General features: G+C 36.6%; 1 protein-coding gene across 1 annotated transcript in view; it reads right to left on the minus strand.

Annotated features, from left to right (window-relative positions):
• Nucleotides 1–1,252: 1,252 nt before the first annotated feature.
• Nucleotides 1,253–25,707, minus strand: part of LOC128985109 (uncharacterized) — a 43,509-nt gene continuing 19,054 nt past the window's right edge. The window contains exons 3-6 of the mRNA XM_054404490.1: nucleotides 9,413–9,558; nucleotides 3,983–4,194; nucleotides 2,081–2,235; nucleotides 1,253–1,272 (exon numbers count right to left, since the gene is read on the minus strand). Coding sequence (XP_054260465.1) covers nucleotides 1,253–1,272; nucleotides 2,081–2,235; nucleotides 3,983–4,194; nucleotides 9,413–9,558 — 533 coding nt within the window. The remainder of the gene's footprint in view (nucleotides 1,273–2,080; nucleotides 2,236–3,982; nucleotides 4,195–9,412; nucleotides 9,559–25,707) is intronic.

Below are 25,707 nucleotides of genomic sequence, written 5' to 3' on the forward strand. Positions count from 1 at the left end.
ACTAGAGAAATCTGTTACTGGCTTACACAACTACATTAGTTATTAGCACGATTACTAGAAAAATACTTCTAGTATTCGTGGTTATTAGTAAATATTGGCAACAGCTGATCCATATGGATGGGATGTCTTCACCTAAAGATTCTACGACTACAATCAGCTGGTGCAATGTTTCCCATTCCATTCAACGCTTGGGTTTAACCTTCGTGAGATACCTAACCACATATTTTTTTCTAATTTGTTTTAATTGTATTTTTGTTTTGCTATCCTACAGTCCAATACTATAATAGCATAGCCTGTTTGTAATCCAGACGTTCAAAGGCTGGAGGAGAGAAAAGTTCTGTGCAAGTGGCACTTAAACTAAAGTCCATAAAAGTGTATCTTATTTTTGTTTGATTGCATAATTTTTCATTACAGAGTTGTTATTATTTCAGCGATCAAAAATGTCTATGGCTTGTAATAAAAATGTTTTTCATAAACTATAAACTGTTTGTTGACGATGTTGTTTTAACGATTAAACCCAATTAACCACAACCGAGCAAGGCTCGGTCCCCCGGTACTAGTAAATGATTTAAATTACCTAATTTTAAGTTTTTAAAATTGTATATATGTTTATTTCAAAATACTTTGTAATACTATTTAATTCTAAAATTGTTCTGTAAAAAACTGCCTGGACGCGTGGTGTGAAAAGGCCTTAACCTAAAACATGTTTACGGTTTGAAAGACTAATTATTTCTATGCTTTATGGTAACTGTAGAAAAAATACAATATGTAACACGAGTGCAAAGTTCTACTTCACACACTAATAACTGTTTTTTGCCGTACAAAAAGGTACAAATATATTAGTGGTTAGATTTAAAAAAAATATATGTCTTGTCCAATTGTCCCCAATTTTGCCATCATTTTTTGTGTTTTTTGGTTAACAAAAGTGGTACAACAGTTTTGTTTGCGGTACAAACAAGCACAAAAATAGCACAACAATATAACGTGGTTTGGATTTTTAAAATTAAGATGTAAATTTGATTTTTATTACAGTACCTCGGGGAACAACGTGACATAGTTTAAGTATTTATTTTTACAGAAGTACCTTACGTAGAATGAAACTTTGAACATTTGAATGTATGTACTTTTTTTCTAAACTGTGTTTAACTTTCTGTTAAGCTCCTAACTCAAGTGTCAAGCATCTAAACTGTATCAATAGTGAAGTTATGGGCAGAATCTGTCCGTAAAAGGTCCAATTCCTATCCTGCGACTGTTACGACTCTAGTCGCTCGGCTGAAAAAATAGACTGTTTCAATGCAAAGTTAAATACAACCCATTTATATCGAGCGTCTAAAGCCGCGCGACTGAAGCGGCTGTAACGAATTTATAGTTTATACAAAACGGAGTTTGGGATGTGTACCTTCATGGATGATTCAAAGTTGATTGAACTGGTTCGTCACGACCCATCCGTTTTCAACCCCAAGCACCCCCTATATTCGAACAAGATGTCTCTGAATGAGAATACTCTGAAATCCCTCTTTTCACCGTACCATGAACAATGGATTGGGTTGTTCATTGTTTTTTACCATTCACATTAATATTTCCTTTTCCTCGTCTTCTCCAAGTAATATATTCGATGCCAACTGTGCTTATTCCATGACGGTCGAGAGTGCAGCTGCACTATTCACTACTCGCGGGAGTCGCGGCATAGGTCTCGAGCCGTACGGCTCTAAACGCGCGGCTCTTATCAGTCGCCACAAAACGCGCACAGACGCTCCGCCCGAGCATTTTCACCGTCGCGTGGTACGCCGCGCAACGCGTCGTGGGACATAGACTTAAAAGTATTTTCGTTGCATAGCTTAGTTTGTTGTTATGCAATATGACAAAAATTATAGTTCATCACACGGGTATAAAGTGGCTTTTAAACCCTCGCTCATTTTCCGACCTCGGGTTCGCCTCGGTCATAACACTTGAAATCGGGTCGAAAGAGTCACTTTAGGCCCTAGTGATGAAAATATATACTATTAGTTAAATATTTTTTTAAAAACAACGTAGAATTACCCGTTTGTTTCAATTTCCCAGTACGTATAAAACATCTCACCACGGGCATCTCTTCTTGGAGTAACCTTGGCTGTAATTATGTCAGGTCTATTTGGATCCTGCAGATACTTTTCGTTGAAACCTCCAAAATACAGCTCCCCGCTCAAAGGATCGGAAAGGATCGGGGGAGAATCATAAGTCAGATCATCGTTAAGTCTGCCATGTAAACAAAAAAAAACTAAAATAAGACAAAACCAGAATACAAGTCAGGATGGGCCACTATGCTATATCTGTCTTACTTAAACAAATTAAAAAGATTGTATTTTGATAGAGATATTAATAATGTTTCGTTCATGAAATTCACTGGTTTCACAGCTGAATGGAATTAAAAATTAATGAATTGATTAAATACCTCTTTGTTTTAATGTTGTTAGTTATTTTACAACATTGTTATGATAATAATAATAATTGGTAATTATTATCATAAACATGTTATTAAGGTACTAAGGTATGTTGTTAAGGTATTATTTTTACTATGAAGTGTGGCTCCGTCTCCAGAATTAGAATAGACATTAGTGACTTTGGCAATAGCATAGACAAAATATAATAAATATTTAATCCTTTTAGCGAATTTCCCATATAGGGAATAAGCTATTACCGTAGTACTCATGGTAAGACCTGGACGCGGGACCGATTTTTTTTCGTTTTGAGGTCCCTAGAGGCCAAAAACACCATCCGTTCAAATTCATATATATATATATATATTTATATATTTATTTTTTGATAGTTCTGTTCACTTTTTAGGGCTACTTTTTCAATTAATAAGCGAAATATTAAAAACCAGAGTACCCTGAAATTCATTTTTATTTAAACTGATACGTATTTCGGTACTAAGGCCATGATCACAGTATGAGCTATATAAAAGTATGTAAACAAATAAAATAAATAAATAGTTAGTAACATATGTTTTTAACTATTTATTTATTTTATTTGTTTACATACTTTTATATAGCTCATACTGTGATCATGGCCTTAGTGCCGAAATACGTATCAGTTTAAATAAAAACGAATTTCAGGGTACTCTGGTTTTTATTATTTCGCTTATTATATATTTATATATATATATATATATATATATATATATATATATATATATATATATGTGTGTGTGTGTGTGTGTGTGTGTGTGTGTGTGTGTGTGTGTGTCCGTCAGCACGATAACTCGAGCAAAAATGATCCGATTTGGATGAAATTTGGTACAAACGTGTAAACGTACGTTTATTCGAACGAGTTCGCGATCCAGCATGATCGGACCATGGGAACGGGGGTTTACGGGGGGTTTTATGGGGTAAAAATAGGTTTTTCCTATTTTTGACCCAAAAAACATAAAATTTAGCAATTTCTTTCCAAACCATTTTGTAGAGCTTAAAAAAACAAATAATTTAGTATATTGAAGCGTTATTATGCGCCTAATAGTTACGGAGAAAATTCCAAAAAATTGTAAATTTAAAATTCCCATGTTATTTTTATGGAGAATAAGTAAACAGTTGTAGTTTGCTTGTTTGTGAACATATTTTGATCAAATTTGGAAAATGTTTTTATTTCTCACTACCTATTCACATTTTACAAAAACAAAAGTTTTACCCTCCCTGATGCAGCAAACCTAAATACTTGTTAAACCAATTCTATTTAAATCAAGAATAAATGTTATATTTTTAAGTAGACATTTCAGTGTAAATCCAATCAGTCAAATGGAAATTCGCTTAGTCTGCAGGTTTGCTGCGGCGGGGGTATTGTTTATGGTAATGGTTATTTATTGCATTTAAAAAATTTTAGCATAGGCCAACAGTCCTTTAAAACTTTTTTGTTTGAACTAGCTAGACTAATTAAAATTTTAAATCAGCAATTTTATATAGATTTCTCACCTACGTCGCATTCTGGAAAACAACATAAAATATCTCACCTTTCTGCATAAAAGCTCACCGCACCGCACACTTCAGTTTGTGAGAAAATGGTTTCTAAAGGTGATATCACTTTATCTTTTTCGAGTTTGCTTCCCATGGTAAAGCCGAGTCCAAAAGTACCATCGGGTTTTCCTTGTCCTCTACTTTCTGATACTTGGTCAGCAATACTGATCAGGGTTTTGATTTTGAATTTCTTTTCTCCGCTCCCTATCTGCAATTTGTAATACGGCAGCACTTTACTTTACATAGAACCTTGTAAATAACCATATAATATTAGAGTTGAAAGGATTGTTTTTGTTAGTCCACTCCCCATTGGAATAAAAGAGTTACGCAACAGTAAATTTAATATAAATATATAAACCATAGACTTAGATAATGAAGCAAAATGTTTAATGAATCCCACATTCAAGGAGACCCCAAATCTCCATTTATCAGCAGGACTAATCTAGTTTCACGATTCATGTTAACATTTTGACTCGATAAACAAAAGTTTGAACAAAATCATTAATATTCCAGCTTGAATTATTGTCAAGTTATAAAAGTACAATGCCACCGGCTAGTTAGAATTTTTCGAACTTTTAATCTTATATACTGAATATGTTTTTTCTATGATACTAACTATCTTACGTTTCATACATAAATACGATAAATACTACTTAAATAATGTATTATTTATGATTATTTATCATCATGATTTATTTAACAATGTTAAATGTTTATAAATATAAGTTGCCTCACACCCAGGTCTCAAATAGCCTACCTATGCTGGACGGTTTTCTTATTATAACAATAGTATGACAACTGTACATTTCTTAAATAAAGCACATTGTAAAAGGCATGTGCCTTGGCTAAGAGCTATGTCCATTGTTATCTTTAACTATTACTGTTAATAGAACTAAAAATTCCATCTCCATGTTAACCTCGTGCCAGTTTTTTTTTTTTTTTTTTTTTTTTTTTTTTTTTTTTTTTTTTATCAAAATGGACGTGAGTTGAGCCACCAATATATGAATTATTAATTTATGGCGAAGACAGAAATTGTCTAACCAAGCCAGACCGATAGGATAACTTTTCGTAAGCTATCAGTAACGTAAATACTTAATTCTGAAATGGCGACCATTCAAATGTAAGTATTTTAAGCCAAGAATAAATCGAGATGATTGTAGGATGAGTGCCGCGATCTTGTAGTCTTGTTTGTGACTAAGGCCGACATGTTCCTTACACACAGCTGTTAATAATATAGTACAGTCAAAATATGTTTTGACCCAAAAAAAATTAGCACAACCGGGGAATTTGGTACAGATGTTGGGTGTACCTTCCCTTTGAACATACTAAAAGTCCCCTAAAATTGAAGCTGTGCTACGGCCGCCATATTGGAAAATGGCGGCATATTTCTGTATTTTTCGCTATAGTGACTTTATTATTAGAGATACAGGAAAAAGCTAAATATACAAAGTGTAGGTCATCTAAAAATACACATTTTTTGTATTTACCATCTTTCTCTAAACCCAACGGTTTTTGAGTTATTTGTTATTAAGTATATTTAGTTTTTTCTATTTATCAAAAATAGGCGAAACACATGGAAATTGACCGTTACTTTCAAGGATTATGATAATTTATCCTATTTAGTTAAATAATGTGATACTATAAAATCTTAAAATTTAAGCTTATTTTATGAGTAAAACAACTCCGCCACAGCAAACCTGCAGACTCGGCAAATTTCCATTTGATTGGATGTTTTATTAAAAAATGTATATAAATAAAATTAGGTTAAACAGGTACCTAGGTTTGCTGCTACAGGAAGGTTATTATAGTGTTTTTTTTTTTAAATATCAATACCTTAATATAAAATAACTAATTTTCCAAGTTTGATCAAAATATATCTATAAACAAGCAAACTGCAACAGTTAACTAATTTTTAAGAATAGCATGGGAGTTTTAAATTTACCATAAACTAATTTGAATATACAAATTTTGGTTGTGTTTACTAAAAAGATGGCGATTATTCATCACGATTAGAATATTAACCAAATGGGTTTTCAAAAGGAGATGGAGCCTGTTATTTAAGTAATATTAATTCGTACCAAGCACCGAAAATATTGTATGCAGTAAGGTAATCTACCATATTTTGTAAAGTACGCAATAGTCATATAAATATTTTATCTTATTTTTTATCCATTTAATAGTTAACATTTTAGTATTTTGATGGCACCACCACACTAACTAACTATACTTGACATCCCATTGTAAATTTGGAAGGGTGTTTTTCGTGTCTAGTTCATGTTGGTGACTAATTAAACATGGTATAGTTAGTTTTATCAAAAATCGGTGAAACCCATCGCAATCGACGGTTACTTTCAAGGTTTACGACAATTATTCATCCCACTTAGTTGATATCAGAGTGATAGTGGTAGTGCCATAAAAATATTAAAATGTTAATTTATTAAATGGGTACAAATGAGTATAAAATATTAATATGACTATTGCGTAATTTACGAAATATGGTTGATTTCCTCACTCCATACAATATTTCCGATACTTGGTACGAGTTAATATTACAGTTCTTAAATTACTTGCTTCATCTCCTTTTGAAAACCCCTTCGGTTAGTATTCGAATCGTGACGAATAATCGCCATATTTTTAGTAAACACAACCAAAATTTGTATATTTAAATTTGTAAATTGTAAATCTTAAGCTACCATGCTATTATTATGAATTAGTTAACTGTTGCAGTTTGTTTGTTTATAGATTTATTATGATCAAACTTGGAAAATTAATTATTTTATACTAAGTTATTGACATTTTACTAAAAAAAAACACACTATAATAACCTACCTGTAGCAGCAAACCTAGGTATCTGTTGAATCTGATTTCATTTAAATACAATTAATAAAACATCCAATCAAAAGGAAATTTGCTGAGTCTGCAGGTTTGCTGTGGCAGAGTTTTTTTACTCATAAAATAAGCTTAAATTTTAAGATTTTATAGTATCACACTATTTAACTAAATAGGATAAATTATCATAATCCTTGAAAGTAATGGACAATTTCCATGTGTTTCACCTATTTTTGATAAATAGAAAAAACTATCTATACTTAATAACAAATAACTCAAAAACCGTTGGGTTTAGAGAAAGATGGTAAATACAAAAAATGTGTATTTTTAGATGACCTACATTTTGTATATTTAGCTTTTTCCTGTATCTCTAATAATAAAGTCACTATAGCGAAAAATACAGAAATATGCCGCCATTTTCCAATATGGCGGCCGTAGCACAGCTTCAATTTTAGGGGACTTTTAGTATGTTCAAAAGGAAGGTACACCCAACATTTGTACCAAATTCCCCGGTTGTGCTAATTTTTTTTAGGTTTATGGAATTTTTCTCTTATTTTTACTGCACTAATAGCCCATACAGTGTAACTAGGGACCTAACAGTTTATAGTAGAATCTAAATCAACTTTTTGCCTTGTAATTAAATAATTGTTCTAATTATCAGGATAGTACTGCGGATAGTCGTAGTTCTCACAAGTGCGGACGTTAATCCACACCATGGAGTATCACATCCAGATTGCATGCCAATAAATATCCACAATTCGTGACCTCCAAATAGCTGGATTGGATACAGGACTGTTGCGGACACTAGGGATTAATGCTACCTGACAAGGGTTTGATAGGTCTCTCTCTATTAATATTTCACTGCCGGACAACTGCGGACACATGTTCTGGAAAGAGTCTGATTTCCACCTAAAGAACAGATAGACAGACAGAACATATACAGACATACAGAACAGATACATGACATATGATTTTAAAACTGATTTCCATCACACTTTACACAATTTACACACTTTACACACTAGACTAACCTAACCTAACCTTAAAATCATATATCATTACCTATGTATATGTTCTTTAGGTGGAAATCAGACTCTTTCCAGAACATGTGTCCGCAGTTGTCCGGCAGTGAAATATTAATAGAGACCTATCAAACCCTTGTCAGGTAGCATTAATCCCAAGTGTCCGCGCAATTGTCCGCTTTTAAGACGTGTCCCCAATTGTCTGTGTTTCCTCAACTGTCCGGATATCCCTTATGAAAAAGTTTATATATGGCCATATACAATTTTTTTATCTGGTTATATTTGGTTTTGGACCAAATATAACCAGATATGATCATTTAAAGAATCCCCCATGTATGGACATTTTTAATAAAAAATATATAAATTAATAAAAAATAGCAATTAAACATATTTTAACATTAAATTGTATCAACTTTGCATTAAAACTATAATAAAAATTTTGAACTCAAAAATTTAAAAACAAAATTTTCAAATATCAGCTTGGTGATCGAACCCGGGACTCGAGGGCGAGAGTCCGCCCCTAAAGCCACTACACCACAACCGGTTTAAATAAGGTGGCTTACGGAAACCCATTACGAATAAGATAAGGTGTATTTGGTCTCGTAAACAAGATTTTTTTTCTTTTTGACATTTTATGTAAATTGAAGAATGTTATTATTAATATAGCCTAACTACGTGACATTGACATTTGCGGCTGTTTGATAGCAAAGGTACAATTAATTAATTATTAATATAATATCCCTACTACACTTACAATTTTAAAATTATACGTCAGTTTTATGATTTTGTTGTGTTATAGTAAAATTGTACAATAGATGTATGTACAGGATTTTGTCATCTGGGTTCAAATCTGGATGCTTTATTACTTTACTACTAATTACTTAAGGAGAAATGACTATATTATCTGCCCCCCTACTGTACCACATTTCAACTCAATCAGTTCAGTAGTTTGTGCTTGCGAGAGCAACAAGAAAATACACAAACTCACCTACTTTAAGATTTATAATATTATAAATCCAGTTACATAATCCAAATGTGGCAACAATTCCTTATAATAATTTCAGTTATTGCCAAAAAATCATTTATACATGAGCATAAATGGAAAATTATTATTCCATATGAGGAATTTAATTCCATACCTCTGGGAGTCATGGCCATATATAAACAATAATTCCATATATAGAAAACATGTATGGCCATATATGGCCAATAATTCCATATATAAGCTACATATATGACCATATATCACCATACATACATACATACATCACCATATATGGATTCAACCACATCTGGCCATATATGCTTCCATATATGGTCATCAAAAACCATATGGCCAGAAATTAAAATTGTCGACTTCGCTGGATTACAGCAGGACGCCACCGTACCAGTCTAATAAAACTAACGGAGGAAATATAATTTTAGACAATGGTGAACTTTGTAAGTGGCTTATTCATACTGTGTGCATTTTTAGTAAAAAGTCCCTGCTGGTCCGTGTAGGTGGGTTGTCTTCGTCAATAACAGAAAATCAACACTATATAAACATTGCATTACAAAGTTTTTTGTTGTATTTACCGTAATGAAATCTATTCCTGCGTATCCTTTTAGTTTTGATCCGGATGCAAATTCACCATCGAACAGTAGTTCCTCCGGAGGGCGTTTAAAGGTTCTGCTGTTATCAGGGTTAAATGTTTTAGGTCTGAATTGTGGGTTGAGTTGTCCTGGAAATATAATAATAGTTAATATTGTCTTAAGTTACTATGAACAAATACAACACCTATACGTCAATCCCCGAGCGGAAATGGAAAGGAAAGAATAAAAACCCCCTGTCACACACACATGCACACAATTATTAATTAAATTTGTGTTAATTTGCATTGAATTTTCTTTACTAGGTGGCGTTCGCAGAGGCATCCACAAAATTGAGCGGAGTCATCAAGGGTTCATATTATATTGTTTTTGTCATACTGCAGTAAAAACAGTCGTTTTTAATGCATGCGTTGCGGTTCTAAAGTAGCATTTTTACTCTTTAGGGAGTAAAAATCGTTTTTAGCCTCTATGGAGTAAAAATCAGCTGTTGTCAACTCAGTTGTAAATTTTGATCGTAAAAAATTGCATGTATCGAAAATATGTATCGATTCGTGCTTCGTAATCATTTTTACCTACAGTCTACAGTCTTCCCATAGCATTTCAGCATTGCAGAAACATTAATCCATTCCCACACTCAACACTACTCACCTTTACTACTTCCTTCACCACCCCCTACGTCGTGGACCTGTTTCCCTCTCTTCCCATAGCATTTTAGGATTGCAGATACATTAATGTACTTGCCAAAGACAGTTCCCACACTCTGCACTGCTAGCCTTACTGATTCCTTTACCATTTCCTACGTCAGATACCTGTTTCTTTCCCTTCTCATAGTATTTTAGGGTTGAAGATACATTAATCTAACTGCCAGAGACGATTCTCACACTATGCTCATACTTTACTACTTCCTAAGCAACTTCCTGCGTCGGGGACCTGTTTTCATCACTTTCCATAGCATTTTAGTATTTTAGATACCGGTACGTTAATCTAATTGCCCCAAACATTCCACACACACCGCACTGCTAGCCTTTACTACTTCTTTCACCATTTCCTATGTCGTGGACATGCTATGGAAGATACATTAATCTAACTGCCAGAGACGATTCTCACACTATGCTCATACTTTACTACTTCCTAAGCAACTTCCTGCGTCGGGGACCTGTTTTCATCACTTTCTGTTGCGAAGCCAAGGTCTACTTTAAAATAATAAGACACAGACAGACATCTTGACAACCAACGTGTATTTTTATAGCTCTGCATGAGGGCGGAAATTACAGTAGTGCCAACACAATAGCATACAATATAATACAGCATAGAGTAGGCCTAAACCAGTAAACAGTAATACAAAACATATATGTGACATCCCTCTTCTTTTGGGAAAAAACAATAACCAAGATTCCTGCGTAAATACAAATAAAAATATTAACATCATCCTATGATTGAATAGGCTAGGCCAGATAAAAATAAATGTATATATATATATAATAGGCCTATCTGCTGCTGTACCTAATACAAAACATAAATTAACCTCAATTTTTTTTTTTATTTTTTTTTTTTTTTTACAAGTCCAACCTAAAAGGCCTAACTATTTCACGCCCTAACCGGGTTCTGTAAGTCTTAGGTGTTACTGACCTATTTGGAGTTAGAGCGGTCTGACTTGGACTTTGAATAGACCTGTCTGGACTTTGAGTTACAAACTCAGGTGATAACAGCTTAGGGCTTTGCACTTTACTCTTAAAATTACCACAATCAAAGCTTAATTCTGTGTTCTGATACAAGTCATTACCATGTAGGCCTACTTTAAATATAAACCTTCGATTGCGTACATACTCTCTACCATCAGATGTTCTCAACCTATAAGCCCTAGGCTGGTTACACAACTCAACTACTGTCGCTGCTGTCCATTCAGATCCAGCATACAACTGAAACCTAACGCTGTCTCCCACTTTAAGTGGTGGTAAGGGTTTAGTCTTTTGATCAAAATAAGATTTTTGACTAGCTTGCCTTTGTTTCAATACATTTGTAACATTACTTTTAGAAACAACTGTAGGTCTCAATAAACTAGGCTTAACAGGCAACAGTCCTCTTAACCTCCTACTCATAAGCAATTGTGCTGGAGATGGCAAATCTACTGCAGGTGTGTTTCTTAACTCTAAAAGAGCTAAAAACACATCAGTCTTACTGAGTTTACATTTTTTCATGAGATTTTTAACAGTTTGTACATTTCTTTCAATGAAGCCATTCCCTTGAGAATGTTTAGGACTTACTATTTCTAATTTGAAACCCCACTCTCTTGCAAACATTTGGAACTGATTTGAAGTAAACTGAGTTCCTGAGTCACATCTTACAACATAGGCTATTCCATGTCTAGAAAATATAGATTTCATCGCTAAGATAACACACTCTGTACTTAGGCTAGTTAACGAGATAAGCTCAACATACTTAGAGTAGTAATCAGCTAACAAGAGGTAATTTTTTGAATCAAACGTAAAAATATCTACCCCTACCTTAATCCAGGGTTTGTCAGGTAAGCTTTCATTACACAAAGGTTCTTTCAAGTTACTGTTACGAAATCGTAAACACACGTTACAATTGCTTATCATATTTGAAATGTCACTACTCATACCTGGCCAAAACATAACCTCTCTGGCACGATTTTTACACTTGTCGATACCTGAATGTGCATAATGAACCCTTTCCAACATTTCCTTTCTTAGACTATAAGGAACAATAAGCTTGTCACCTTTCAGTAATACCTCTTTACACGCTGTGATTTCATCTTTTAACTTAAAATATTTCCAAACACTTGGGTCAACTTTAGACTTTACATTAGGCCAACCCTCATTAACATATTTTAGTAAAATACTCAATTCCCTATCATCTTTTGTTTCTTGTTGAAATTGCTTGAATTTACCTTCCGTCATGGGAAGTGTTTCAATAACCGAAAATATTTGTGATTCTATTTCCTGGTCTATGCTAGATTCAGTTTCGCTTAAATAGGCCCTGGACAAAGTGTCTGCAAAATACAAACTTTTACCTGGTTTATACACTAGAGTAAAATCAAATTTTTGCAACCTAATCAACATTCTTTGCAATCTAGCAGGACACTGATGCATAGGCTTCTTACAAATGACCTCCAGTGGCTTATGATCAGATTCTATAAGAACATCTTTTTTACCATAAATATACTCATAAAACTTTTCGCAACCAAATAAAACAGCGTACAACTCCTTTTCTATGTTAGCATACCTCTTTTGTGTGTCATTGTATGCTTTTGATGCATAAGCCACTGGTAAATCATTTTGCATGAGGATTGCAGCACACCCATTTTGACTTGAATCAACTGATATTTTTACTGGTATTTTACTATCATAATATTGTAATATAGGCTTACTTATCAAACAATTTTTTAAGTCATTGAACGCTTTACCTTGAGCATCATCCCAATGCCACTGAACCTCCTTTCTTAACAATACTCTCAACGGAGCAGTTTTCTCAGAAAGTTTAGGAATAAATTTTCCCACATAAGTCACTAGACCTAAAAAACGTTCAACATCTTTTTTGCATGAAGGCACTTGCATGTTTTTAATGGCTTCGATTTTTCGATCATCGACCAATACGCCATCACCCGACAGAACATGACCCATGTAAGTAACTTTATCAAGAGAAAATTTACATTTGCTTAAATTAAACCGGACATTTTTTTCCTTCGCTCGCTCCAAGACTTGTTTTAAGCGACGGTCATGTTCCTCTACACTAGATCCCCATACCAATAGGTCATCTATATACGTACTAATCCCAGTTATACCTTCGAATACTTCTTTGAATTTTTTGTGAAAAACTTCAGGGGCAGATTTGATACCAAACGGCAAACGCAAAAATTTGAAACGCCCCCAAGGAGAGTTAAAAACACAAAGATCAGAGCTTGGTTCATCTAACTCTATTTGATAGAAGCCATTAAATACATCCAATATACTAAAACATTTAGCACCTTTTAACTGACCAGTTAAATCCTCAATGGTTGGTAGAGGATAGTACTCCCTTTTTATGGCATTGTTTAAATCCTTTGGGTCCAGACACAATCTTAACTTACCATTAGGCTTGTTGACAACAATAAGTGAATTTACCCAATCTGTTGAGTAATCTACTTTTGCAATGATTTGTTCAGTTGTTAATCTATCTAACTCTGATTTTACCTTATCCTTTAACGCCAAAGGTATCCTTCTGGGAGGATGCACTACAGGTGTAACATTACTATCAAGTGTTATATGATATTTACCCTCAAGTTTACCGATACCATCAAAGAGATCTTTGTACTGATTGAGCATAGTTTCTATTTCTACCCCTAATGGTTTATTCCGTATAGAACTAACTTGTTTGTCTTCACCTTGCTGTACGGGTCCTACGCGTTGTAATAGATTAAAATCTTTACATGATTGCAAACCTAGCAATGGGGGTGCAATTACATCAACTACGTGAAATTCTAGTACCTTAGAAATATCACCATATTGTCCTCTTAAAAAGCATTTACCAATTACAGGCAAATTCTCTCCAGAATATGTTGTGAGCTTTGAGTCAGAGTCCAGAATAGGCTTACTTTTGTTACATAGGTGTCTGAATGTCTTTAACGGTAGAACGTTAGCTTGTGCCCCTGTATCTAACTTAAAACTAACAAAACTGTTATTAATTTTAAGTTTGGCTCTCCATTCATTAGGCCTATTAGACCCATTAGGCTTAGGCATAGACTGACATTCATCTACTACACAACCTAAAAATAAATCATCGTCACACCTAGGCCCATGACCACTAACATTACACTCATTATCTAAATCTACTGCTAGGTCATGAACAGGTTTATTATTTTTAAATTTACTTCCCTGATGTCCCATTTTCATTTTACTCCTACACTGTGTTGAAAAATGATTTAATTTCTTGCATGAATTACAACGCTTACCGTATGCTGGACACTTGTTTTTGAAGTGTACATACCCACAATTGCTACATACGTCTCCCTGCTTCACTGTCCATGGAGGCTTGGGCTTCGCTTTGTTGGTGAATGTCTGCTGCTGCTGACTTGGTTTTCTCACTCTGTCGACACTAACGGAGCTGTCCTTCTCACCTCCTGTCCTCATCTCCACCACCTGCTGTCGAGATACTTCCGCAGCTCTGCATATCTTAAGTACTTTGGTAAGATCAGGGTCGGTCTCCCTGAGGAGACGCTCTCTCAATGTGGCACTTTTCAATCCACAGATTATTCTGTCCTTAATAAGGCTTTCTTGAAGGTCTTTGAAGTCACAGAACTTGCTTTTCTGTCGTAGAACCGTAGCATACTCGTCGACTGTTTGGTTATCTTCTTGAACACAAGTGAAAAACTTGTAACGTTCCACTGTCACGTTGACTTTAGGAACAAAATATTCCTGGAATTGATCCAACACTTCTTTCAAAGTTTCCTTTTTGTTGTCGAAGGTCTCGAAGATTTCCACTGCCCTTTCTCCAATTACGTGCATCAAAATTGCACATTTTCGTTTTTCAGTTAACTTGAGTTCTTCACCTCCAATGGCTTCCAAATACGTCTCGAAACGTTTGCGAAATTGTAACCAATCTGTCGTGTTACCTTCTTCAAACACGAGCTCCCGTGGCGGCTTCACTACTGCCTCCATTTTCGCACACTTCACTCATTAGATTAATTTAAATTTATCTATACCGACTTGCGCCATGTTGCGAAGCCAAGGTCTACTTTAAAATAATAAGACACAGACAGACATCTTGACAACCAACGTGTATTTTTATAGCTCTGCATGAGGGCGGAAATTACAGTAGTGCCAACACAATAGCATACAATATAATACAGCATAGAGTAGGCCTAAACCAGTAAACAGTAATACAAAACATATATGTGACACTTTCCATAGCATTTTAGTATTTTAGATACCGGTACGTTAATCTAATTGCCCCAAACATTCCACACACACCGCACTGCTAGCCTTTACTACTTCTTTCACCATTTCCATGCTATCCCTTCTCATAGCATTTCAGCATTGCAGAAACATTAACTGCTACAAACGGTTTCCAGTTCCCACACTCTACACTGCTCACCTTACTACTTCCTTCACCTCTTCCTACGTCACGGACCTGTTTCCCTCCCTTTCCATAGTATTTTAGGATTGCAGATACGTTAATCTAATCATCATAAAATTTCCCACAGCCCGGACTGCATGTCTTTACTACTTCCTTCACCACTTCCTACGTCACGGACCTATTTCCCTCCCTTTCCATAGCATTTTACGATTGCAGATACCTTAATCTAATCGCCAATAAAAGTTCCCACACTCCGGACTGCTCGCCTTTACTACTTCCTTCACCACTTCCGACGCCGAGGACCTGTTTCCCTCCCTTTCCATAGCATTTTAGGATTGCAGATACCTTAATCGCCTTAATATAATCTTCATAAAAAGTTCCCACACTCCGGATTGCTCGCCTTTACAACTTCCTTCACCACTTCCTACGTCACGGAGCTGTTTGCCTGCCTTTCCTAACATTTTAGGATTGTAGATACCTTAATTTAATCGCCATTAACAGTCCCCATAGTCCGGACTGCTTGCCTTTACTACTTCCGTCACCACTTCCTACTTCACGGACCTGTTTCCCTCCCTTTCCATTGCATTTTAGGATTGCAGATACCTTAATCTAATCGTCATAAACAGTTCCCACACTCCAGACAGCTCACCTTGACTACTTCCTTTACAACTTCCTACATCGCGCACCTGTTTTCCACCCTTCCCATAGCATTTTAGGATTGTAGATATCTTAATCTAATCGTCATTAACAGTTTTCACACTCCGGACAGCTCCCATTGACTACTTCCTTCACCAATTCCTACTTCGCGGACCTGTTTTATTACCTTCCCATAGTATTTTAGGATTGCAGATACCTTAATTTAATCGTCATTAACAGTTCCCATAGTCCGGACTGCTTGCCTTTACTACTTCCGTCACCACTTCCTACGTCATATACCTGTTTCCCTCCCTTCCCATAGCATTTTAGGATTGCAAATACCCTAATCTATTGGTCATAAACAGATACCACACTCCTAACAGCTCGCATTCACTACTTCCTTCAGCACTTCCTACGTCACGGACCTGTTTCCCTCCCTTTCCATTGCATTTTAGGATTGCAGATACCTTAATCTAATCGTCATAAACAGTTCCCACACTCCAGACAGCTCAACTTGACTACTTCCTTTAAAACTTCCTACATCGCGCACCTGTTTTCCACCCTTCCCATAGCATTTTAGGATTGTAGATATCTTAATCTAATCGTTATTAACAGTTTTCACACTCCGGACAGCTCGCATTGACTACTTCCTTCACCAATTCCTACTTCGCGGACCTGCTTTACTACCTTCCCATAGTATTTTAGGATTGCAGATACCTTAATCTAATCGTCACAAACAGTTCCCACAGTCCGGACTCCTTGCCTTTACTACTTCCTTCACCTACTACGTCGCGGACCTGTTTCCTTCCCTTCCAATAGCATTTTAGGATTGTAGATACCTTAATCTAATTGTCATAAACAGTTCCCATACTCTGGACAGCTCGCCTTGACTACTTCCTTCACCACTTCCTAAGTCGCGGACCTGTTTTACCCCCTTCTCATAGAATTTTAGGAATGCAGATACCTTTATCTAATCGTCATAAACAATTTCCACACTCCAGACTGCTCACCTTTACCACAGATAAAACATACTCCCACTTCCTTCACCACTTCCTACGTCACGGAACTCAAGTTAGTGTCGTCGTTTGGTTATATTTATGATCCATACCGTTTCTGTTCTAATATCTGTGGAATAATGCTATCAGCTATTTCTTTAACTACTGCATTCAAAAGTGAACAGCTGATCATATGCCTTTGTTTATGTGTCAAATACTGCTTCCATAAGGATTACATTGAAACTTTGAGACCCAGTGGGGCGGATTCCTGAGAGACTTTTTTAACGCCATATAGATGTTGGCACTCACCGATATGATCTTTATCGCCATGCAAAATTTGAAAACGATTGATTCAGCCGTCTAGGAGGAGTTTGCGTATTACGAAATGCACAAGAGTCGGTGTATAAGAGCTTCGCTCGCTCCACTCAAAAAGAAAACCTTTTTGAAAATTGAAAATTTAATTGAAGAAATTTCGTACTGATGGGGTCAAATCATCTTTATTTCATTATTAACCAATTTAATTGGATTAATCAATATTTAATTTTAATAACCTTACATCTTATTTTCATGTTTTATGTCAGGTTGTGGTCAAAAACAATTTTTCACCACACTATAATGCTTTTAGTAGCTGTTATACATACGTTAACTGGTAGCTGGAAGCTACGTTTTGCTGGCCATGCCCTAGGGCCGGAAAATCAGCTGCCCGCTTACTTTCTTAAGACATGAATGCTTCGCAGAGGCATCCACAAAATTGAGCGGAATCATCAAGGGTTCATATTATATTGTTTTTGTAATACTGTAGTAAAAACAGTCGTTTTTAATGCATGCGTTGCGGGTCTAAAGTAGTATTTTTACTCTTTGTGAGTAAAAATCGTTTTAATCATCTATGGAGTAAAAACCAGCTGTTGTCAACTCAGTTGTAAATTTCTATTGTAAACGATTGCATGTATCGAAATATGTATCGATTCGTGATTCGTAATTATTTTAACCTACAGTCTACAGTCTCTTCCCATAGCATTTTAGGATTGCAAATACAGTACATTAATCCATTCCCACACTCAACACTGCTCAGCTTTACTACTTCCTTCACCACCCCCTACGTCGTGGACATGTTTCTCTCTCTTCCCATAGCATTTTAGGATTGCAGATACATTAATGTAATTGCCAAAGACAGTTCCAACATTCTGCACTGCAAGTCTTACCACTTCCTTCACCATTTCCTACGTCATAGACCTGTTTCCTTCCCTTCTCATAGCATTTAAGTATTAGATACATTTATATAACTGCCCAAACGGTTCCCCCACTCTGCACTGCAAGCCTTTACTACTTCCTTCACACTTCCTACGTCGTGGGGCCTGTTTCCTTCCCTTCTCATAGCATTTTAGGATTGAAGATACATTAATCTAACTGTTTCAGACGGTTCTCACACTATGCTCATACTTTACTACTTCCTAAGCCACTTCCTACATCGTGTACCTGTTTTCATCACTTCCCATAGCATTTTAGTATTTTAGATACGTTAATCTAATTGCCACAAACATTGCCCACACTCCGCACTGCTAGCCTTTACTTCTTCTTTCGCCATTTTCTATGTCGTGGACATGTTTCCATCCCTTCTCATAGTATTTCAGCATTGCAGGTATATTAATCTAACTTCTACAAACGGTTTCCAGTTCCCACACTCCACACTGCTCACCTTACTACTTCCTTCACCTCTTCTTACGTCGCGGACCTGTTTCCCTCTCTTCCCATAGAATTTTAAGATTGTAGATACCTTAATCTAATCGTCATAAGCAATTCCCACACTCCGGACAGCTCGCCTTGACTACTTCCTTCTTCTTCACCACTTCCTACGACTCGGACCTGTTTCCCTCCCTTCCCTTAGCATTATTGGATTGCAAATACCTTAATCTATTGGTCACAAACAGATCCCACACTCCGAACAACTATCCTTTACTACTTCCTTCACCACTTTCTACGTCACGGACCTGTTTCCCACCCTTTCCATAGCATTTTAGGATTGCAGATACCTTAATCTAATCGTCATAAACAGTTCCCACAATCCGGACAGCTCGCCTTTACTACATCCTTCACTACTTCCTACGTCACGGACCTGTTTTCCTCCCTTCCCATAGCATTTTAGGATTGCAGATACCTCGATCTAACCATCACAAACAGTTCCCACAGTCCGGACTGCTTGTCTTTACTACTTCCTTCACTACTTTCTACGTCACGGACCTGATTCCCTCCGTTTCCATAGCATTTTAGGATTGCAGATACCTTAATCTATTCATCATAAACAGTCCCCACACTCCGGACAGCTCGCCTTGGCTACTTCCTTCACCACGTCCTACGTCGCGGGCCCGTATTCCTCCCTTCCCATAGAATTTTAGGAATGCATATACCTAAATCTAATCGTCATAAACAGTTTCCACACTCCAGACTGCTCACCTTTACTAGTCCGAACAACCTGCCTTTGCTACTTCCTTCACCACTTCATACGTCACAGCACGGACCTGTTTCCCTCCCTTTCCATGGCATTTTTGGATTGCAGATACCCTAATCTAATCGTCATAAACAGTTCCCACAGTCCGGACAGCTCGCCTTGGCTACTTCCTTCACCACGTCCTACGTCGCGGACCCGTTTTCCTCCCTTCCCATAGAATTTTAGGAATGCAGATACCTAAATCTAATTGTCATAAACAGTTTCCACACTCCAGACTGCTCACCTTTACTACTCCGAACAACCTGCCTTTGCTACTTCCTTCACCACTTCATACGTCACAGCACGGACCTGTTTCCCTCCCTTTCCATGGCATTTTTGGATTGCAGATACCCTAATCTAATCGTCATAAACAGTTCCCACAGTCCGGACTGCTCACCTTTACTACTTCCTTCACCACTTCCTACGTCACGAACCTCAAGCTAGTGTCGTCATTTGATTATATTTATGATCCATACCGTTTCTGTTCTAATATCTGTGGAATAATGCTATTTCTTTATCTACTTCATTCAAAAGTCAACAGCTGATCATATGACTTTGTTTATGTGTCAAATACTGCTTCCAAAAGGATTACATTGAAACTTTGAGTCCCAGTGGGGCGGATTCCTGAGAGACTTTTTTAACGCCATATAGATGTTGGCACTCACCGATATGATCTTTATCACCATGCAAAATTTGAAAACGATTGATTCAGCCGTCTAGGAGAAGTTTGCGTATTACGAAATGCATAAGAGTCGACGTACTAGGTGGCGTTCGCAGAGGCATCCACAAAATTGAGCGGAGTCATCAAGGGTTCATATTATATTGTTTTTGTCTTACTGCAGTAAAAACAGTATTTTTTCATGCATGCGCTGCGGGTCTAAAGTAGCATTTTTAATATTTAGGGAGTAAAAATCGTTTTTAGCCTCTATGGAGTAAAAATCAGCTGTTGTCAACTCAGTTGTAAATTTCGATTGTAAACGATTGCATGTATCGAAAATATGTATTGATTTGTGCTTCGTAATCATTTTTAACATATTACAGTCTACAGTCTCTTCCCGTAGCATTTTAGCATTGCAGATACATTAATGTAATTGCCAAAGACAGTTCCCACACTCTGCGCTGTTAGCCTTACTACTTCCTTCACCTGTTCCTACGTCGCGGATCTGTTTCCCTCTCTTCCCATAGCATTTTAAGATTGCAGATACCTGAATCTAATCGTCATAAACAGATCCCACACTCCAAACAGCTCGCCTTTACTACTTCCTTCACCACTTCTTACGTCGCGGACCTCTTTCCCTCCCTTCCCATAGCATTTTAGGATTGCAGATACCCTTATCTTATCATCATAAACAGTTCCCACACTCCGGACAGCTCGCTTTGACTACTTCCTTCACCACTTCCTACGTCACGGGCCTGTTTCCCTCCCTTTCCCATAGCATTTTTGATTGCCCATACCCTTATCTAATCGTCATAATAGTTCCAACACTCCGGACAGCTCGCCTTGACTACTTCCTTCACCACTTCCTACGTCGCGGACCTGTTTCCCTCCCTTCCCATTGCACTTAAAGATTGCAGATACCTTAATCTAATCGTCATAAACAGTTCCCGCACTCCGGACTACTCGCCTTGACTACTTCCTTCACCACTTCCTACGTCGCGGACCTGTTTTCCTCTCTTCCCATAGCATTTTAGGATTGCAGATACCCTAATCTAATCGTCATAAACAGTTTCCACACTCCAGACTGTTCACCATTACTACTTCCTTAACCTCTTCATACGTCACGAACCTCAAGCTAGTGTCGTCATTTGATTATAGTACCTGGGGACCGAGCTTTGCTCGGGGAAAATCATTAGTTCACTCTGAAAGCACCGTAGTATTGGAGATACATAAATCCACACATCTACATCCTACACAATTTCCTACGTCATGGACCTGTTTCCCTCCATTCCATTGCATTTAAAGTTTGCAGATACAGTACCTTAATCTAATCATCATAAACAGTTCCCACACTCCGGACTACTCGCCTTGACTACTTCCTTCACCACTTCCTACGTCGCGGACCTGTTTCCCTCCCTTCCCATAGCATTTTAGGATTGCAAATACCTTAATCTAATCATCATAAACAGTTCCCACGCTCCAGACAGCTCGCCTTGACTACTTCCTTCACCACTTCTTACGTCACGGACCTGTTTCCCTCCCTTCCCATAGCATTTTAGGATTGCCCATACCCTTATCTAATCGCCATAAACAGTTCCCTCTCTCCTGACAGCTCGCCTTGACTACTTCCTTCACCACTTCTTACGTCGCGGACCTCTTTCCCTCCCTTCCCATAGCATTTTAGGATTGCCCATACCCTTATCTTATCGTCATAAACAGTTCCCACACTCCGGACAGCTCGCTTTGACTACTTCCTTCACCACTTCCTACGTCACGGGCCTGTTTCCCTCCCTTTCCCATAGCATTTTTGATTGCCCATACCCTTATCTAATCGTCATAATAGTTCCAACACTCCGGACAGCTCGCCTTGACTACTTCCTTCACCACTTCCTACGTCGCGGACCTGTTTCCCTCCCTTCCCATTGCACTTAAAGATTGCATATACCTTAATCCAATCGTCATAAACAGTTCCCGCACTCCGGACTACTCGCCTTGACTACTTCCTTCACCACTTCCTACGTCGCGGACCTAATTTCCTCCCTTCCCATAGCATTTTAGGATTGCAGATACCCTTATCTTATCATCATAAACAGTTCCCACACTCCGGACAGCTCGCTTTGACTACTTCCTTCACCACTTCCTACGTCACGGACCTGTTTCCCTCTATTCCCATAGCATTTTATGATTGCCTTTACTACTTCCTTCACTACTTCCTACGTCACGGACCTGTTTCCTTCCCTTCCCATAGCATTTTAGGATTGCAGATACCTTAATGTATTCGTCATAAACAGATCCTAGACTTCGCACTGCTACCCTTGACTACAATGTATCGAGTAATCTTAAGTATAATCTTTGCTCAATATTAACAAGTGATGTTTTTCCTTTTGTACTGTATTTGTAATTTCCTAGTATACTGTGGGTACTTGGCTTATTATGAACACATGCTAAAACTTCAAATCTTTTGTTTACTTTTTACTTGTTATTTAATTCAGCCAACATGGTTACCTAGCAACCCATAAGACTAATGTTAAGAAAATGTGATTTTCAGTTTCATTTTTCTACGGATTCCTGAGAGACTTTTTTAACGCCATATAGATGTTGGCACTCACCGATATGGTCTTTATCACCATGCAAAATTTGAAAACGATTGATTCAGCCGTCTAGGAGGAGTTTGCGTATTACGAAATGCATAAAAGTCGACGTATAAGAGCATATTAAGTCATTATAACATTTTAATTGAGCAATTTTAAGTTTTATTTAATTAACAGAATTATTTTTTCTATTAGTAAACTGTTTTTATATTATTTTCATTATCAGCAAGTTTGGTTAGTTCGGTTAGGTTATGATAGCTTTTATAATTAAAAAATTATAAAATTGAATTTGAGGCATTTATAATTTTATTTTATGAACAGAACTATTTATGCGATTAGTAAACCTGAACGCGTTGCAGAAAGTCAACAGTCCCGGAAGGTCAAATAATTTATACCTGTGCCGCTAGGTCAAAAACTACAATGTTTGCAGTGTCTGTAGATCAAAATCCCAGTAAGTCAAATAGTACAGTCCGAGCTAAACGTGGTCTATGTTAAAGCAATTGACTTATTGGGAATTTGACCTAATGCAACAGCAGTTTTAATATAACGAAATAAGATAAAATATAAGTTCAGTTTCGCTGAGTCAACAGTGCCGGAAGGTCAAAAGTATAATCTGTTAAAAACAACGATAGTCCTCTCGACGCATGACTTCAATAATTTAGCGTTTTGGTGTACTTAAAGTTGTGCTAAAATTTTGAAAATTGGCACAGAGCTTCTTGGTTAGTCCTACTCGATGACTATTTTGTTGGAACTTTAAACTATTTACCGATCTAATTAATAAAAATTGATATGTATGGGGAAATAGTTTTAAATCGTGATTTATAACATGAAAAGGTTAGCATGCGAGATTTTTTTTGTTTTTAGGTTAGAGAGGTTTTGTCTGTGGCAAAGTTGTAGCCAAAAGTGTGATGTGTAAAATATATTTTTTTTTGAATTTTTTACAATCAGTGGTTCAATAGATAACTTGGGTTGAAGAGGACGGCAAATTTAGCATTTCGCAACGCATGGAAAGAACTACATCGTACGATGCGACTGCTGAGTGGACTTTTAATTTACAGTTCTAAGAACAAGAAAAAGATGAATATACAGATCACCAGTACATTCATATTATTTATAAAACATCTTTCTGTATTACCAGATTACATTTTTCACTTATAAGAATACATCATAAACAGGGTGTTAAAAATAAGCGGGGGATACTTTACCTAGTAATTCCTTGGGTCAAAATAAACAGAAAATCCAGGATAACATTTTTTTCTGAAATCGTTTCGTTAACCAGATATCCACCATTTTGTATTTTTTACATACACATATTTATCTTTGCATTTTTCCAACCGATGTTTATGAAACTTGGTATTTATGTTAAGGTAGGAGAGACCCATGTTAAAAAAAAAGATTCATCTCGATTCACCCTAAAATTTCAAAATTTAACACTTAACTACAATATAATATACTTTACTACACCACAATATTTACGTATCACCATAAATCTTTAACAAAATAAAACGTTAACATTTTTAAAATCCAAAGTAAATCAATATAATCTTTCTTTTTTGAAAAAACAAATTAAAAAAAAGGCGATGGTAAAAACGACAGGCGAGTTTCGATCTGGGTGTTTCAGGTTTGAATCTAAGAGGATTTAACATTAATTAGGTAACATTAATGTTTAATCCTCCTAGGTTTGAACTGATTGAGAGGAATACATGAAACCGAAGGGGGGAGGTAGCAACAAGTGCACTAGTAATTACTAGTGTCCAATTACAATTTGATGGATTTAACCAAAACCTTTTCTATTTCACTTATTTTCAGCTGTTAAATTTCAAACGATACGTTTTAGCGACATCATTAACGTTATTATCATCATCATCGTTTGAGCTTGGGTTTGCGGCAATGTATTTTTATGAATAAAACCTTTAATTTGATACCAAATTTGACCTCTGCTGCTATTAATTGACTGTATGCACTATTAATTAACAGCTGTGTCTAAGGATTATGTCGGCCTTAGTCACAAACAGGACAAAAAGATCGCTCCACTCATCTCCATTCATACTTGGCTTAAAATACATACATTTTTATGGTCGCCATTTCAAAGCAACATGGCTACATTATCAACGACAAACGTGGAAAACCTTATACGAGTGTGAGTAAGTCCGAAAACAGAGTAAGTCCGAAAACAACTCTAAAAAACAATAAGCAATAAATTGCAAGAACCGTTGCTTATATCATGGGTAGTACCTGGGGACCGAGCTTTGCTCGGGGAAAATCATTAGTTTGATCTGAAAGCAGTTTAGTATTGCAGATAGATTAATCCATTCCCAAACTCCACACTGGTCGCCTTTACTACTTCCTTCACCACTCCCTACGTCGTGGATCTTGTTTGCCCTCGTTCCCTATACCATTTTAGAATTTCAGATACATAATTGCCACAGACAGTTCCCACACTCTGCACTGCTGGCCTCACTACTTCTTTCACCATTGCCTACGTTGTGGACCTGTTTTCATCTCTTTCCATAGCATATTAGTATTTTAGATCAATTAATATAATTGCCACAAACATTCCCCAGACTCCGCACTGCTAGTCTTTACTACTTCTTACACCATTTCCTATGTCGTGGACACGTTTCCTTCCCTTCTCATAGCATTTCAGTATTGCAGATACATTAATCTACTGCTACAAACGGTTTCCAGTTCCAACTCTCCACACTGCTTTCCTTTACTACTTCCATCACCACTTCCTAAGTCTCAGACCAATTTCCTCCCTTCCCATAGTATTTTAGGATTGCAGATACCTTAATCTAATCGTTATAAACAGTTCCCACACTCCAGACTGCTCACCTTTA

This window comes from Macrosteles quadrilineatus, unplaced genomic scaffold (assembly GCF_028750875.1).
Source record: "Macrosteles quadrilineatus isolate MER2022 unplaced genomic scaffold, UCM_ALF_1.0 Scaffold_2__2_contigs__length_208266976, whole genome shotgun sequence".
NCBI classification, from domain to species: domain Eukaryota; kingdom Metazoa; phylum Arthropoda; class Insecta; order Hemiptera; family Cicadellidae; genus Macrosteles; species Macrosteles quadrilineatus.